Genomic DNA, 20,307 nt, shown 5'->3' with positions numbered 1-20,307 from the left:
TGCATGTTTCTAAAATATCCCTTCATTTTTATATAAGAATTAACGGTGTACTTGTGGTGTTCGCTATTTTATATTGTTTTGTGTGTGAAAAGAAAAAATTAATTTGTTTTACATAGTACCAATGCTAGGGAAGTCTAAAAGTGTGGTCGTCTATTCTTTAATTTTGTAACTAATCCCAAACATTTTAATCTAGACTGATTAATAAAAATAATTCATTCAATTATTTTTCAAAAAATATATATTGCAATTTGCAAGTTTGTTACCGTCTTGTTTTAGAATCACTACTAGTGTAGCACTTTTTACAAAATAAATAAATAAATAATTAAATAAATAAATAAATAATTATTTTTAACAATGTAGGAGACCATGGATCAAAGTTGAAATGTACCAACTTGGCTTGTTTCTAACAAGTTTACGATTTAATTAATTGAAGTGAGATAAGTTCATGTCATAATCATTAAATTCTTGGACCCAATCAACTCACTGTTCTCATTTATATCTACTATATTTGATTTCATCGGTTTGTTTTTAGGGACTCGTTTCATATAACTAGTGGATCGAAACTATCTCAAGATGGGAAAAGATATAATTCATAAATACAAATTTCCAAGACTTGTAAGTCTTTAAATGTCTAAATTGGGGCAATCCATTTCAATTCATCTTTAATTTGTCTTTACTTTTTCATAGAAATTGCGTATCACAATTGAGGTTGTTGATTTGAATAGGCCACCTGTTTGAGGTTGTTGATTTGAATCTTTTGTCTTCACAATTGAGACTATATAAATCCCCATGAGGGGCCATTTGAATATGAATCACTACCAAAAAAATATTAAAAAAACATCACCAAGATTTGCATTAACATAATGAATCCCTGTGTTTTTATCATTTTCTCACTTCTCTTGCTATGCCTTGAGACTATAACTTCCAACCAATTGGTAGCAGCGGGAGGAGGAGATGATAATGATGTTAGGAACAAGTGTTCCGATAAGGAGAGACGTGCTCTTCTTGATTTCAAAGCTCGCCTCCAAGACCCTGATGAAACTCTCTCTACATGGAGATCTGAAGAAGAAGAAGATTGTTGTAACTGGAGTGGAGTCACGTGCAACAACCAAACTGGTCGTGTCATTGAGCTAAATATTAGTTCTGGTGGCCTTGAAGGTGAGATAAGCAATTCTTTGCTTAACTTAAGCTACCTGACTCATCTTGATGTCTTCTCTAATTCTTTTCATGGAATTATTCCCATGTTCATTGGTTCCATGACTCGTTTAAGGTACCTTCACCTTGGTTCGAATCATTTGAATGGAACCATTCCCAGGTCCATTGGTTCCTTGAGAAAATTAAGGCACCTTGACCTTTCGGATAACTCTCATTGTGGTATCATCCCTCTAGAGTTTGGAAACCTCACAAACTTGCAAGTGCTTAATCTTGGATCCCTTAGAAAGTCTAGAGTTTGGAACCTAGAGTGGTTATCTCATCTTTCTCATTTAGAGGCACTTGAAATGGATGAGATTTCTCTAGCCAAACAAAATTATTCGATAGATGTGATTTTGCGTCTCCAGAAACTAATCTCTTTAAGTTTAGATGGATGTGAGGTCTCACATGTCGTGTATCCATATTCTTCTTCATTTCTCAACTCTTCTTCTTCATCTATTGAATCCCTTATTCTCAGCAACAACAATCTGACCACATCCATGTATCATTGGTTGTTCCGATTAACAAGAAATAAGCTCCGCATTCTTGATCTCTCTGGGAACATATTAGATGGGATACCCAAATATCTAGGTAACCTTGTAATTTGGAACGTTTGTATTTCTATAACAACTTTGCTGTTGTCAAATTTCCTGATTTTCTCAACAACTTGTCTGGATGCACATCGCTTACATTACAAGGGTTGCTTGTTGGACATAACCGATTGATAGGGACACTCTCTAATGAGACCTTAAGATTTAAAAATCTTTCCATTCTTGGTATGAAATTTTGCAATCTAGGGCCTCACTTCCTCAGATGGATTCAAACTCTGAAAAATCTTTCATAACTTGATATTTCCAATAATAGAATTTCAGACATAATTCCTCTAGGGTTTTGGGACATGTGGCCTTCTCAATTAACGTATCTGAATCTCTCTTCCAACAACATCAGCGGGATCTTTGATTAAACCTGAGTCATTGGATCTATACAAGAACAATTGCCTTTAAAGAGTTACACGAGCTTAAACTCATTAAATTTGGCGGCCAACAAGTTTTCTGGTAATGTGCCTCTTTGGATTGGGGAGAACTTACTGAAGTTGTATGTTCTTATCCTAAGATCAAACAACTTCTTTGGGACCATCCCTTTACAGCTATGTCAACTTGAAGGTATTCGAATTCTAGATTTGTCAGTGAACAATCTCCATGGAACAATCCCTTCGTGTTTGGATAATCTTACAAGCATGGTTCAAGAAGGATTTCTACCTACACATAATGTGCATTCCTATACACTTAAATTGTTTTATTCTGGAGGTTATCACTATGGTGAACGTGATGATAAGTATTTTGACCATGCAATGATTGAGTGGAAAGGATACGAACGTGAACTCATCAGTACTCTGGGATTGTTGAAGAGCATTGACTTGTCAAGCAACAACTTAACAGGGCCAATTCCATATGAAGTTACCAAGCTCTATGGACTTCATGCACTCAACTTGTCGAAGAATAGTCTACTTGGAGAGATTCCTGAAACAATTGGTCAAATGAAACAACTTGAAACTTTGGATTTATCTAGAAACAACTTGTCTGGAGACATGTCATCAAGCATGTCTAGTATGAATTTTTTGAATCATCTAGACGTGTCATATAATAGCTTGTCAGGGAGAATTCCATCCAACACTCAACTGTTGTCTTTTGAAGCTTCAAGATACTATGGAAACCCGAGACTATGTGGACCTCCCCTTACCAAAAACTGTCAAGGAGATGATGAATCAGAAGTACCACATGTCATTGGTGAGAGTGAGGATGGTGGGGAAGATATGGATGAACTTTGGGGGTGGTTCTATATTGGTGGGGGCACTGGTTTTGTTACTGGATTTTGGATTGTATGTGGTGCTCTACTTCTCAATCATCATCGGAGACATGCTTTTTTTCATTTTTATGATAGCTTCAAAGATTTGGTTTATGTGAAGGTGATGGTGTTCTTTGCAAATCTGCAAAGGGTTGAACATAGATAGTCTTGTAATTAAATCATGCTTCACTTGTATTTGACAGGAGTTTTTATGTCCTCAATATCAATAGAACCGCCACCAACACCATGGGTGGCCGTTCTCCAGCTGTGTACTCAACTAAGGCAACCTGAAAACTTTATATTTTAAATCTAGTTAATTAATGTTGTATTTGTTTTTAATAAACAATGTTATAGGAGAATTGTCAATGTAGGTTATCCGTGGAATTGATGTCAAAAGATGGTCCATCCATATACACTTGTTACTTACATGCTTTAGCTTGTGGGTTGTTTACAAAAATTGGTTAAACTGAACTAATAGATCCATACACAAAGAACATGAACTCTAAATTTAGGTATTTCAGTTTAGACTTTCTATGAAAGTAGGATTTCGTTATATGCTAGAATAATTGTCTTTTTGATTGCATTAATTAATTGGCATACATTAGATTTAATACGGAACTCCTCTCATTAGAGTATATTTCATACAGATTCGGTAGTTAAGATGTTATCTTTCTATGTATTTTCTCAGATTACATTTTATATTATAAGGTAAGAATGTTTATTAAAAAGAAATATCCAAATTCCAAGCAACAATTACATATCTTATTAGATAACCATCAATTTAGTCATAATACAGCTCAAAAAAGCTTAATTTATGTGAATGGTGATTTTTTTTTTTCATTTTTGTATGATATAAATTTTTAGTTTACACAATTATCACACAAACAATAATCATAAAATGTTTAGTTTTACAATTAAATCCACCGTAACCAATGTTTTGAAAATCGGACCGGTTGTCTCACCAGTTCGATGATTCAAACGGTCGGACTGATCCAAAAAATTGGATGATATCATTGTTATTTATAATTAAATATAAAGTTACAAAAAATACAAAACATAAAAATAACCTCGTAGCAACCAGTGGATTAGAGACCAAAAAAAAAACCTTCACATATTGTTTTATAAGAAAAGTCCTATTTTCATAATATTTTAATATAATTAATTAAAATAAACTAAATAATGTGATTATAATATAATTAACAAAAACCATGTGAAGAGACGTAGCATGTTGGTGGATGGTTTTAAGTTACGCATCAACTCAATAAAGAAAGAAGTGCGTAAAAACCATGAGACAGGACCAAAAAAAAGACCCAACTTTGTCGAAAACGGTGTGTCTACTAATGAAAAACGACTTCTTTGCCTCAAAATAAAAATCAATCAAAATGGTGTGGTTAAACCCATACAAAAAAAAACAGCAAACAAAAAACTACCAATGGTATGAATTATACAGTAACATACATACAAAAAAATCATTACTTCAAGAAAAGTTGTATACATATAAACCAGCAAATCCAAAGTAAATCCAAGACAATGAAGCAATCTTGAACCAATCCTCAATATTTAAATAAAATTAAAGCAATAAGAGAAAAAAATTACTAAATTGTCTTCTTAGAAATTAATTGGTTTGAATTGATAAAAATATATTTAGAAATTGGTTGTATACTTACTTAACAAAATCATTGCCGATAATCATTTTAAAGAGTTTTTAACTTTTTTTTAAATTTTTTTTTTTTTTTTTTTTTTATTTTTATAAATGGGCCAGTACAATTACATGGTTTTTCTTTGAAGGTGCTGGTAGTTTTTTCATAGCTTCATTGCATGTCCCCATATATTTTTTTTGTTATGTAATTATAATCATTAGGTAAGTACGGGTTGCATTCATTTTCCTAGCAAAACAGGTTACACTATTTGTGGGCCACTTCGTCGTATTGTTTTTTGCTTTGATGAATGATGAATTCAGCTACAAAGGTGAACTTATGAAGGTGAAATAGAAGCAATAGCAGGCAAAAGAGAAATCAGCACTAAAAAAATCCCCAATTTAAGCTTACTATTGATCATAGCTCATATCTTCTTCAAGATCTGGTACCATCTTTCTCATTGTACGTAAATTTAGAGGCCGCTTTCCAAAATCCATCAAGAATAACCCGTGTTCATTGGTTAATTGATGCCATCTGAGACTCTTACTTTGATTTACTTTCTACATTCCATAGTAAATCAAGAAGATCAATGAACAAAAAAAATCACCAAATCAAGATATATAGTCATCAAGGATCAATTCTTGATCCCATCAAGAACACCCACTCTGATACCAATTGATGAATCAATGAACCGAGTATGAAATTAATCAAAGTTGATATTGAAGAATGAATGAGTAATTGAATGCAAGATGTAAATAAGATTTCGCTTCAGCTCTATTACGCTTTAAGTGTTTACAGAGAAAAATAGACAATGTTATTCACGTTTTCTAACTCTAGTAAATGATCCTATTTATAGGATACACAAAGCGTACAAAAAATATACTAAGACGTTAACACTTAAGCTTCGAACAAAAGAGCCCTAGTAAAATACATTACAAATCATACGGAGAGTACAAAGTAAGCTTCGACTAATTACAACAAAACAACCCTTACATAATCATTCAACATTAAGAGATTGGAAACTTTAATTGGGGTTTAGAAAACCCTAATATCAAGAGAACCCTAATTTTGGAGTTGGTCGGGACCTGTGTTAAAACTATTAATTAAACCTAAAATAATACTTAATAATTCTCCACAATTAACTCGACGCAATACTGGACTTAATGGATTAAGTCATTAATGGGCTAATTTAGAAACAATAACCTTAGTTATCCTTTTATGTGAAAACCCTAGAATCGAGGAACTCTATTTTGGGCAATAATCGGAGTATCGGACGCGTAATTGGGTTGTCGACCAGATTATTATTTCAACCGAGAGTGACTAAGTCCTAATCGTCCTTTTAAATTAAGCCCTAATCGTCATTTCATGTGAGGTGGTCATTGTTGCAAGTGACTATAACCTGTGATCGGGTATTGATTCAAGTGTCATCCTTTAGGTATTTAGAAGTGAGTTGAAGCTTGTAGAGCCCTTCATTGCTACAGTGGTTATCTACGCACATATCGAGGTTAGTATTCCTTACTGTGCTCAAGGGTCTAAGGCACCAAGGATGGCCCTTTGGATTGTTATCCTGGTTCATCTTGTGATTGAATATTGTTATGATCTATTAGATCCGTGTTCTGGTATCGAGTATGTTGCTATGTTGTAGTGATCAGTTAGATCTGTCTCCTCGTATTGTGTATGTTGCTTTGTGGTAATAAACTGTAGAAGTGTATGTTATTTGTGCTTGTTGGTTATCATCTATGAAGTGTCCTTAAGGACCGTCGATGTCATGTAGGATAGCCTGAGAAATCTTGGTCTAGGATATCTTGCTTGTTCCTCGTTTGGTTTTGGCTCTAGAGTAGGACCATCTGTTCGGGTGGCTAGCTCACCTCCGATTACTTATGGTTACACATTCTATGGGGGTTAGCTGGTAGTGGGACTGTACGTTGTGAGAAGATTAGTAGGTAGTAGTGAGTTGTATGATTGTTGTTTGCCTGTATTATGTGCCTAATTGATCCTGATTGTTTATATGTCGACATATTGTGTTTGAATGGGTTGAGGTGGTCCTACTTCATGTTGTAGCCAAAAAACCTTGGAGTATGCCAGATATGAGATGAGGGCCAGGGTGGGCATGCTAGACTCATACTGAGGACTCATTAGAATTTCAAATGTGAGCTGAGGGACGGGTAGGGCAAACCAGATTCATAATGAGGGCTTAGTGGTATCTAATTATCTGTGCATGATATTATCTGCTATATGTCGACATATTATATGGGTTGGGTAGTGGTTGTACTGCTCCATGATCTAGCCAATAAACCCTGGAGCATACTAGATATGAGCTCAGGGCTAGGGAGGGCATGCCAGACTCACACTGAGGGCTAATCATTGGTATTTCAGTCCAAGGACTGAGGGAGCAAACCACACATAAGTTGTGAGCCAAGGAGAAACCATACTTATGTTGTAGGCTCGGGACCAAGCCAGATATGAGTTGTGGGCCGAATTCGCAAGCCAGACTCATACTGTGGGCTGAAGAGGTAATCCGATATTTTAGTTGTGGACCCAATACATGTTGTTATTTGTATATGTTATCTGTTGTGTGGTGGTACTTTGGGGGGGGGGGGGGGGGGGGAACTCACTAGGCTTTATGCTTACAGTTTTAGTTTATTGTTTCAGGTGCTTCTAATTATTTTGACAAGGCAAAGGCGTGACCGTACACATCCTTGGTTTTACAACAGATTAGATCTTGGGAAACACCGATTTTCAAATAATGTTTGAGACCACTATTTTTATAAACATTTTGTTAGTAAAAGGACCGTTTTGAAAAGTTTAAATTCGTTGAAATTTTTGGGATGCTACATGATTTGACTTATTTTCCTAAAATTTAGTTAATTTAATTTCTCTATTAATAAAATGATATATTTACCCTTATAATTAATAAAGTGTAATTGTATAGTAATGCAAGTCCATGTTCATAACATGTACCGTACATTCACACCTTTTAATTCTTCTTAAGTGACACGTTCAAACAATACTTATGATTCCATTTTGATCCTAGCCTTATATATATATATATATATATACACAAGCAGTTTCATGCGAAAACATAAATATTTTGGGAAAAATGCAAAAACAGATATTATCTAATAAAATATAAATTATAATTTATTAGCAATAAATTAAAAATAATAAGTTTATATTGGATGATGTTGTGGTAATATAGATTTAAAGAGGGTTTTAACGATTGTTTTTTTGACGTCGTTAAACACTTTTAAATTCAAGTTTTCATAATAAAAATATCAAAAATCATGCTTTGCTAATATGAAACAACTTCTCATGTATCATCCATTATCTTCATGTAGTTCAAAGTTTGGATGAGTTATTGTCCAAAATATAAGGTTGAGGTGACACAATCTCATAGGTTTTTCTTGTTTTCGCGTTTTCGTAAATTATTTGCATTTTCGCATGAACTATATATATATACATATATATATATATATATATATATATATATATATATATATATATATATATATATATATATATATATATATATATATATATATATATATATATATATAGGAATGAGTTCTATGGAAAACAAATAATTAACTAGGTCAACTTCTACCGGAACCAATAATCAAATGACACGTGTCTATTTCTTTCTTCACAAGTAATGTATTGTGGAAGTTATTGTGGAAGTGATGTGTTGTCATGTTTTCATTGGTTCAAATATGTGTTGCCCTAATCATTTATTTTCTATATAACTCTTCCCTATATATATATATATATATATATATATATATATATATATATATATATATATATATATATATATACTAATAGGTTGAAACCTTCAGGGAGTCGTGATATCAGGTGACACAAAAAAAATCCTCCAAATCGAACAAATGACTCCAATAACCTGAAAATATATATATAAAAAAAATGCAGATTATGATTTAAACATTAGAGTTTGATTTATGTATATAATAAAATTTGGAACTTTTGAGACGTATTATACGAAGTATCACCCGGATTTTGGTAATGTTTAAGCCATGACAGGTTTGATAGAATTAATAGGAACAACATACAGGTTTTTCTCTTAGTCAACGGTAGGAAAATTCTTGAAATTATGCGTACAAGTCTCATGGCTTTCTGTAGATCCAATCAACCTGGCACCATGAACCGCCAACAAACGACCCAATTTCTTTACCTGGTGTCCGATGAATTAATGCCTATTAAAACCTTCAAATCTCTATATTCAACCACAACACCAGGACCTACACTACTAGAAAACAAAAGGTTTTGCCACAGAAAAATAACTACGGAAAATTTCCGTAGGTAATTACCTACGTAATACCAACGGAATTCCTACAGAATGGGATGCCCTAAATTAGTAACGACATAGCTACAAAATAGTTACGGAATAACAACGGACGCACATCTGTAGGTATTTCATTGGTAATTATCTACAGAATACCTATGGAATAACGACAGAAGTAAGCTTGTAGGTATTCCGTAGGTAATTAGCTATAGAATAGCTACGAAATACCCACATAAGAAAATAGCTACAGAATAACTACGAAATACCAACGACTTTAAATTATTATTATTATTATTATTATTATTATTATTATTATTATTATTATTATTATTATTATTATTATTATTATTATTATTATTCCCATAATAATTGTTATTCAATAATCAAGTCTTAACTTTTTTTTTTTGATCCTTTTGCTTTGAATATTTAAAAAAAAATAAAAATCAAAATAATAGTACTATTATTAATAATAATAATAATTATAAACATAATGATAATATATAATAATCATAACGAATGTGTTTAACACACAAACAAATGAACAAATGAAAAAAATAAGTTTAACACATCAATAAGGTAAAATAATATACATTTAATGTATGAATAATAAAAAATGATAATAATTAGGGGATATATCTATTATCTTTACTATCTTATAAAACAAATACCACTATTTCTAAAAATAAATTTGAATAAAATAATAATATTTTTTTAAGACGTCCAAATCATTAAGCTAATTGTACAACTAATCACTAATAAAATAATATTAAAATTTAAACAAACTCCTATAAATTTTCTCTTCCAAGGTTTTGACCATATCTTTTTTCATCCAAATAAATACTTAACACCCTATAATTTGGTCATTTCATGAATTTTCTTTATTTTTAATATGACATGTTTCCTAAAACAAACGAATGATTAAATTGAAAATAATCATTCTCTATCGAAAAGAAATTAATTGCCGAAACAAACTATTTGTCGTCCGCCGCTTTGCGCGGGTAAACGGCTAGTACCTTAATATACATATTTGGTTAAAGGCTGAAATTTAAGAGGTACAATACTTAATGCATTATGTACACTCATTTTATGCATCATATAATCCTAAATCTTAATTTGGTCAACATTTGAAAAAGTCATAATCCATATTTTGAATTTATAAAATTTAAGATAAGATTTGACCCAGAATTGCTATTGAATCGGTCAACGTATAGAAAAAGTCAAGATAAGAATGGAAGAATGATTATCACCTTATCTACCGGGATTTTGACCATGTCCCCTGTAATCCCTAAGTTGAATAATTCATGCCTTCCCTATATTTCAGCCGATCGAGTTTATAAAATACCAAAGCTTCCCATCATCCTTTATTTGTGAAACCCTAATCGATTCTAGCCACCTATTTCAACCGTTATCCACCATCTTCACCCAATTCTAATTACCACCTCAACCACTATCACACTTTATCTCACCACCATTCACCACCGCCTCCTTCTATTCTCTCTAACTCCATCGGTTAATCTGGAATCAATGTTTCTCTAGCAGCTACTACCAAACGATACCAATGTCCATCTTTTCTACCTTCTCCCCCATCGGTATTCAACTTGCATTCACGATTTCTCACTATTTAACTCCCCTACATATTGTATGTATCTCTGCCATCCCGGCGAAGTTTTGTTACAATTGGGAGATTTTGAACCCTAAGAAAACAGGTACGTTAATCTTTTTGATCTCCAATCAACAAATCCTAAGTTTTGACTATTTTCCCTATTTTTTCTATGATTTGTGTTTTTTGTTTCCCCCTTTTTCGCTCATCTTCTTTGTCACTGTCGATACCCTAATCACCATTGATTTTGTGCGATGGAGGATAGTTGAAATGGAGCTTAACGTTTGGACGACTTTTGTTGTTAATTTCCTCCTTTAATTAACCAGGGCTTTATATTGACCAAATATAGTGAACTGGCTGTGGGTGGATTTTGACGAGGTATACATAAAAAATTCAACACTTGGAAGCTAATTAGTTATCTCTATGTGTATGTGTGTTCGAATTTGAGCAAAAATTTAGTTTTGCTGAATTTTAATTCTATAATTTATTTGTATTTACACTTAATACACCTCTATTGGACCGTGTTTTTTCTCCATCTTTAAATGGTAGAGTTTCAATGTTGTTGTCATCATCATGAACAAATGGATCTTCCAGGTGTGTATCTATCCAAGGTATGTATCCAACTATGATTTATTTATAATTTATCTTCTGTTGAATATCCTTGCATGTATCTATCCAATTGACATCAAATATCAGTAACTTTTAAATATCGATAGTTCATCATGTTCTGAAGTTTAGTTTTGAGTTGTGTACACATGTAGGAAGGTCCATATTCAAGTCGTTAAAAGGTAATATGCCTGATTTTTCTTTCCTTATTTATGTTGGAAATGTCTTGATTTGTGTATATATTTGGTTAGGTTAAAACATTATCATTTGATTTTTTACAATATTTCGTTTTTGTTGACATTCTTAATTCTTTTTACAAATCTGACCATAAGTGATCTATCAAGGTTTTCCTTTTGACAAGTTTCTTTTTTGGTTATATTGATGATTTTTTTCAGATAAGATCGACACCATTAGCTAATAATGAACCCTAAACAGTAGGTCATATAAGAAGCATACCTGGTTTGTGTTTCCTTGTTCTTTTCTTCCATATTAATTTTCTTCATTCTTTCTAACTGTATATAACTATTTATGTAAGAAATAGTCTTGATTATGTGTGTGTGTGTGTGTGTTTAACTCTAAATGTATGTGTTTATGTATTTTACTTTGTTCCAGTGGTTTTTGAAAGAAAATCAACTATGTGGCAGTGTGAACCTGCGTAGTAGAAGTTTGGTGATGAGGAATATAAGTAATGTTCTCATGTTTTCTAAAGATTTTGTTTTCTGTTACTAATTTGTATTTACTTCCCTTTCCATTTAAATAGATCGGATTAGTTGCAATTGTTTTCTTTGATTAAAGTTCTCCTTAATCACATATAGCCACATGTGAAATTTGGGTTAGGGTTAAAAGCAAAAAGACCGATCTACTTTCATGGATTTGTTTATTATAGCATCCTACTTTCAATGATTTGTTTCTTTGAAGTGAAGGTTATGTACCTCCATAGATGTTTTTATTGCTTTGTGTGGTACTTCTATCATTTCTGTTTTTTATCATGAAAAGTCCAAATCCTTACCATGCCATAGATTTAATTCTCTTTGCTTTCGGATTTTCTGTTTTAGCTTGATGCTATTTTGATATGTATTTAGTTGGCTGACGTAAGGGAGGTTAGAGAACAAATTTCTACAAATACCTATATGATGAAATAGAATTAGCTAAAATCCAAAGATAATTGAATGAACATGACAAATATGTTAATGTGACATTAGTTATCATTAAAAGGCATAATAAACAGAGCATGCATGTATTCCTTATAAATATTTTATTTAGGTTGTTGTTGTTTAAGAAAAAGGGCCATTCTACAGCATAATTAGTGCTAACCTTGGGTTTTTGTGTTTAGGGGCATTTGGAATACAAAGAGGGGCTGTTGGGTTTTCTTATTTTTAAGGAGAAACTACTAAATTAATCCAGGAAGTCAAGTAAAAGAGTCGGGTCTGATGCAATTTTAAAAAATGTTTTAGGATTAATGTTTTTTTTATGGTTATTGTTTATTGACTTAATTGACGTCTAATTTTACTATTTTCTGTTGTTGATGTCAAGTGTGATGTAGAATTGGAATTTGAGATCCCATTCCATGGAGTATTTTGTTACTGGATGGTTGGATGTCAGGTCCGAGGCCCCTTCTTGATCTGCCTGGGTGCTACTGTTGATGTTAAAAAATTTCTAGAGTAATGATGTCATTTACAACTATAGGGTATTCTTGGTTTTAGTTTTCCATTGGAGTTGTTTAAGTCTTAACAATGGTGGCTCTGCTGCTGGTAAACACTAATTAATGGAAAACAACAATCACATGACATTTTTCTTTCTCCCACAAAACCTATTTTCTATTTTCTTTTGTTTTCCTCTACCACCAAGAAATCAACAACCTTTGTCTTCCTTTTATTTTCTTATTGGTTTGAACTTGCTGGTGGTTTTCGATGGTTTGTTCTCGGTTTTAAGGTGATTTTAATGGCGATTTCTCGATTCTAATATTACAAAAACTATACAGTCATATGACAACATATTTATCTTATTTGAAAACTTTTTAACTTAGATATATCAAATCTAATACAAGATTTTGAAAATTTTATGTTATTACAACTATATACAATAAGAGTGAGTATATCATAAGAACAAAAATGTAATAGTAGTAAATTATATATGTGTAATCATAACACACACGTAATATGAAAAGTCAAAAAAAGTTTTTTATTTGTTTTAAAACAAATTCTTTGTGTCTCAAAATGAAGAAAAAAGATAAGAAATATTGAATAAAAAGTTAAATTGGCTTAAACATAGTTTTTTTTAATGTTTAGTAAGAGCAATAGAAGACCGAGACCCAACTTTTTATAATTACTTAGGCTGAATGTGAAAAACGGATATTTAATTTTTTATAATTACTTTGGTTGAAATTTAAAAAAAGAAAGGGTTGTCTAAGTTCAAAAAGCAAAAGGTAAAGCTGTAAATCACCATTTATCATTTCCTACGTATGTAGCAAAAAAGTAGGACATCGTGGTTTTCACAAGTATATAAAGTATAAACTATTAAAAATGATATTTGGGGTATGTGAATAAACTATCAAATGTACATTGTTGTTGTTACATTATTATTATTATTATTATTATTATTATTATTATTATTATTATTATTGCATTTAACCTATTTAGGTGCTAACTGCAATAATTATAAATGTACATCGATTGTTTTCCATTTTTAAGCATTGTGTTGATGAAAAACAAACAATATAATTAGTATGCATAGTTGCATTAATTTTTTTTTTGAAATTTAATAATTTGAATGCTTTTTTTCCTGAAAAATAAAGAAGATATCAGTATGAGATAATATACATACAAAGATTTTTCAAAAAACAATGTGGAATCCGAGCTCAAGCTATTCAAATCCTTGAAAAGAAGGATTAATGCGAAGTCGTTTGGTTTATTCTAATCCCGCTGAAGGGGAGCGATACTATCTTCACCTACTTTTATCACATATTAGTAACCCCACATGTTTTGAACATTTGTACATTGTTAACAACGTAAAACATCCAACTATTTGTGCAAAAGAACTAATAATCTCTAAAAACTAATTTCTGAAAAAACTATTATCATCCGTCGCTTTGCGGGGGTAAACGGCTAGTATATATATATATATATATATATATATATATATATATATATATATATATATATATATATATATATATTTGTATAAGTAAGTGTATGTATGTATTTATTTATGTATGTACGTATGTGAGTACATATATGTATATATATTTATGTATGTGTATGTATGTATATATGTGCTTATATATATATGTATGTGTGTATATATGTATCTGTATGTATGTATTTGAGTATGTATGTGTATGTGTATGCATGTGTATGTATGTGTGTATGTGTATCTATGCGTATACACGGTTTTATGTATATTTATATGGTGTATAACTTTGTGAAAACAAAACACTTAAAGTATAATGACGTTGTGAAAAAAATGAAACGAAAAAAACCAAATTATACCTTCAAAAATAGAAAAAAAAAACTGTAGCTAATCTGTAGGCAAATACCTATAGATTACCTACGGATAGCCTTTATCCGTAGGTATTTACCTACAGATTACCTACAGTTTTTTTTTTTTTTTTCTATTTTTCAAGGATCTAATGTCATTTTTATCGTTATATTTTTTTCACAACATCATTATACTTTGGTTGTTTTGTTTTCACCAACTTATACATAACATAAACTTACATACACAGGTATAGATCGTTAGAACCCATTACTCTTTTACAACTTTATTATTCTTTTTTTTATATATAATATAAATGAAAGTTATTTTCTATACACAAATAAAAATAAATACACACATTTACATACAAACGATATGTACGTATGCTCAGTATATCACGTGTTTTTTTAATGAGGTTAATTGTGCCTCAAGAACAAACATAAATTCTAATGATTTACATTCTTTTACATACATTTATATGATGTATAACTTTTTGAAAACAAAGCAATCAAAATGTAATGATGTTGTGAAAAAAACGAAACGAAAAAAAACCAAATTATACTTTCAAAAATAGAAAAAAAAAAAAAACCGTAGCTAATCCGTAGGTAAATACCTACAAATTACCTACGGATAACCTTTTTTTTTTCTATTTTTCAAAGGTCTAATATCATTTTTATCGTTACATTTTTTTCACAACAACATTATACTTTGATTGTTTTGTTTTCACCAACTTATACATAACATAAACTTACATACACATGTATGGATCGTTAGAACCCACTATTCATTTACAACTTTATTATTATTATTTTTATATATAATATAAATGAAAGTTATTTTGTATACACAAATAAAAATAAATACGCACATTTACATACAAACGGTATGTACGTATGTTCAGTATATCACATATTTGTTTAATGAGGTTAATTGTGGCTCAAGAACAAACATAAATTCTAATGATTTACATTCTTTTACATACGTTTATATGATGTATAACTTTGTTAAAACAAAGCAATCAAAATGTAATGATGTTGTGAAAAAAATGAAACGAAAAAAAAACCAAATTATACTTTCAAAAATAGAAAAAAAAACCGTAGCTAATCTGTCGGTAAATACCTACAGATTACCTACGGATAGCCTTTATCCGTAGGTATTTACCTACGGATTACCTACAATTTTTTTTTCTATTTTTCAAGGGTCTAATGTCATTTTTATCATTATATTTTTTTCACAACATCATTATACTTTGATTGTTTTGTTTTCACAAACTTATACATAACATAAACTTACATACACATGTATGGATCGTTAGAACCCATTATTCATTTATAACTTTATTATTCTTTTTTTTATATATAATATAAATGAAAGTTATTTTCTATACACAAATAAAAATAAATACACACATTTACATACAAAGGATATGTACATATTATGTTCAGTATATCTGTAGGTGTTTTGCTACAGATTACCCACGTAATTTTTTTGTTTTCTATTTTTCAAGGATCAAATGTTGTTTTTTTTTGTTTCATTTTTTTCACAAGTTAATTATACTATGTTTGTTTTGTTTTGACCGAGTTATACATAACATAAACTTACAAACAAACGTATGCATCATTAGAACCTATTAGTATTTATAAGTTTTTTTTAATCAAAGTTATTTTCTAAACACAAATAGACATAAGTACACACATTTACATACACACCATATGTATGTACTGTGTTTATTATATCGTGTATTTGTTTAATGATGTTAATTGTGGCTTAAAGACAAACATAGATAGCTTTTTGTTTATTATATAGTAGTGGTTTTTAATGATGCATACGTTTGTTTGTAAGTTTATGTTATGTATAAATTGGTTAAACAAAGCAATCAATGTATAATTAAGTTGTGAAAAAAACGAAACGAAAAAAACAATATTTGACCTTTGAAAATTGAAAAATAAAAAAATATTGTAGGTAATCAGTAGGTAAATAGCTACGGAATACCTACAGATTACCTTTTTCTGTAGGCAATCCGTAGGTATTTACCTACAGATTACCTACGGTTTTTTTTTTTTTAAATTTTCTATTTTTTTCAAGGATCAAATGTCGTTTTTTCCGTTTCATTTTTTTCACAAATTAATTATACTATGATTGTTTTGTTTTTACCGACTTATACATAACATAAACTTACAAACAAACGTATCCATCATTCGAACCCATTAGTATTTAGAAGGCTTTTTTTTTTTTTTTTTTTAAAATCAAAGTTATTTTCTAAACACAAATAAACATAAATACACACATTACATACACACCATATGTATGTAGTATGTTTATTATATCGTGTATTTGTTTAATAATGTTGATTGTGGCTTAAAGACAAACATATATAGCTTTTTGTTGATTATATAGTAATGGTTTTTAATGATGCATACGTTTGTTTGTAAGTTTATGTTATGTATTAATTGGTTAAAACAAAGCAATCAAAGTATAATTAAGTTGTGAAAAAAACGAAATGAAAAAAACAATATTTGACCTTTGAAAATTGAAAAATAAAAAAATACCGTAGGTAATCTGTAGGTAAATAGCTACGGAATACCTACATATTACCTTTTTCTGTAGGCAATCCTTCTGTAGGCAATCCGTAGGTATTTACCTACAGATTACCTACGGTTTATTTATTTATTTATTTTTCTATTTTTCAAGGAACAAATGTCGTTTTTTCCGTTTTATTTTTTTCACAAGTTAATTATAGTATGATTGTTTTGTTTTTACCGAGTTATACATAACATAAACTTACAAACAAACGTATGCATCATTCGAACCCATTAGCATTTAGAAGGGTTCTTTTTTTTTTTTTTTTTTTTAAATCAAAGTTATTTTCTAAACACAAATAGACATAAGTACACACATTTACATACATACCATATGTATGTACTGTGTTTATTATATCGTGTATTTGTTTAATAATGTTAATTGTGGCTTAAAGACAAACATAGATAGCTTTTTGTTTATTATATAGTAGTGGTTTTTAATGATGCATATGTTTGTTTGTAAGTTTATGTTATGTATAAATTGGTTAAAGAAAGCAATCAATGTATAATTAAGTTGTGAAAAAAACGAAACGAAAAAAACAATATTTGATCTTTGAAAATTGAAAAATAAAAAAATACCGTAGGTAATCAGTAGGTAAATAGCTACGGAATACCTACATAATACCTTTTTCTGTAGGCAATCCGTAGGTATTTACCTACAGATTACCTACAGTTTTTTTTTTTTTAATTTTCAATTTTTCAAGGATCAAATGTCGTTTTTCCATTTCATTTTTTTCACAAATTAATTATACTATGATTGTTTTATTTTTACCGAATTATACATAACATAAACTTACAAACAAACGTATGTATCATTCGAACCCATTAGTCATTTAAAAGTTTTTTTTTTTTTATTTTTTATTTAACCATGCAAAAATGTTTTTTTTTTTTTTTTTCGTTTCATTTTTTCACACATAATAAAATTAAAAACATAATTGCTAGTTAAACATATCAAAGTAAACTTATATACAACTGATTTTATATAAACTATGATATTTTGAAATTTATTTGATTTAACCGACAACAAATGTTTTTTTTATCGTTTCATTTTAATAACACATAATAAAATTTTTAAATATAATTGATACTTAAATATATCAAAGAAACATTATATAAAACTGAATTTTATATTAAGTATTATAATAAAACTTTTAAATATTATTGCTAGTTAATTATGATTTAACCATTTGGAATTTAAAAAAAAAAAAAAAAAAAAAAAAAAGAAAAAAAAAAAGGGCCCGGTATATGAAAATTTTGACAAAATGAAAAAGAAATCAATTTATCAATTCCCTCCTGAATGTCTGAAAGAAGAACCTAGCCCTACACCGGCGATTCCCCACCAAAACCCACCGCTTGTTGCTGTTGCTGTCGCTGACCAACGCCGACTCATCGATCTCCGACTGTTGCAATTGCTGTCGTCGTCGCCTGCACCATATACCACCGTCGCTGCCTCACACCACCATCAACGACATCCAGGCATGTATGTATCTCGATTTCATTATGACGTTGGCGCCCTGGAGAATCAATTTCATTAGATTCTAATTTCAATTGTGCTGTCGAGCAACATCTATATCTTTTTTAATGGCTTCTAATTCTCCATCTTCAAGAAGACGTTTTTGCAAGAACCCTATATATATATTCTCATATATATTTAGCACACTGCCAGTAGTTTCGACTACAGTTTAATATTATACCTAAAACAGCATTTGGAAATTCTCCAATTCCTGATATTTGCATTAGTAAAACTCTGTACTTTTGAACTCCGACAGAAAATAGTGGAAATTTGCTCCAACTGTTGGTCCTTTTTTCTTGTATCACAGACTCATGGTATGCCAAGTCCCTTTTTATGATTTGATCGATATCACATCTAGACTAGTGGTGCTATTAGAATCAAATCTCGTTTGCTATAAGGTTGAATACATATTTATTCAACCATGTTTTTTATGTTATGATATAAAATTTGATACAAATTATATAACCACATTTAACTATTTAAGTGGTTACCAATATTTCACAAATTTATCCATGCATATTTGATATAAAATATAAAATAAAATTTTGGATAAATTCAAGTCTATTTTATTAGCATATTAGCATAAGTTAATAAAAAAAAAATATGCATTAAATCCTGAGCTATATGCACAAAATATTAAGAGATGGATGGTCGGCTAAGCCGCTAATGTTGAAAATGTTAATAACTTTAAGCCACACTTCCACTTAGAGCTACTCCACATATATAAATATAAATAAAGAGAAGAAACCTCTACTTCCTGTGTATCCCTTGTTCAACTGATTATACAACTTGCTTCTTTGTGCAGCTATAAGTAACCTAGTGCCGATTGTGGTCACTCACACCACCAAAAGTCTTACCCATCAAGCAACACCTTCTTTCGGCTTCCCCCAAGAATATTAACCTTAGGGAGTTTCTTCTTAATATGCAACAACAGAATTATAAAAAAGATTATATTGTTTTATTTTTCTATATTTCCTAATTTGCCCTTCTTTAAATACTAACCGTAATACGTGTGCTACGCTCCTCCTCATCCTTCTCCTTTTTCCTTTTCTCTAAATACTCTTCATAAACAACAGGATTAGCTGCTGCATGTGCCTGAAAACACATATCAAACATACAATAACAAATTTGTTTAAAGAAAAAAAAAGTGAAAGCATAAAGGAAATAGGAAATTACCTTTTTATAAAGACGAAAATCAATAAAGTACCCATGCATGTCTCCTAATATGTTGGCACCTTTTATACCCCTGATAAAAAGCATAATATAATTGTTATTACTTATTAGCGAGAACAACATAATCACATGAAGCTAAATTCAAGATTAAAAAATATGAAAGAGAGAGTTTAACTACCTGTGAACTGTATTTCTTCCAATATGATATTATTTTGAAAGAACAACATATTAGTTCCAACCTTAAATAGGTTATACCACATATATGTTTATTTGTTTAGTGTAAAGTACATTGGTATGTTCATTTGTTTGGGATTAATTAAGTAGAATGATATGTTAAACGTTGTTTATAGATCCAAATGACATCAAATAGAGAATGGATGTACGTAAAG

The 20,307-nt window shown here is 30.3% G+C and overlaps 1 protein-coding gene across 1 annotated transcript; it reads left to right on the top strand.

Annotated features, from left to right (window-relative positions):
• The first annotated feature begins 863 nt into the window (after positions 1-863).
• LOC111890143 (receptor-like protein EIX2) lies at positions 864-3,202 on the top strand. The gene is made up of 2 exons (XM_042896104.1): positions 864-1,782; positions 2,370-3,202. Exons 1-2 carry the CDS (start codon positions 864-866, stop codon positions 3,200-3,202), a joined length of 1,752 nt encoding a protein of 583 aa, XP_042752038.1.
• Positions 3,203-20,307: the final 17,105 nt, after the last annotated feature.

The sequence above is a fragment of the Lactuca sativa genome, chromosome 6 (assembly GCF_002870075.4).
Source record: "Lactuca sativa cultivar Salinas chromosome 6, Lsat_Salinas_v11, whole genome shotgun sequence".
In the NCBI taxonomy this organism is placed as follows: Eukaryota; Viridiplantae; Streptophyta; class Magnoliopsida; order Asterales; family Asteraceae; genus Lactuca; species Lactuca sativa.
This window is presented reverse-complemented; position numbering and strand designations above follow the sequence as displayed.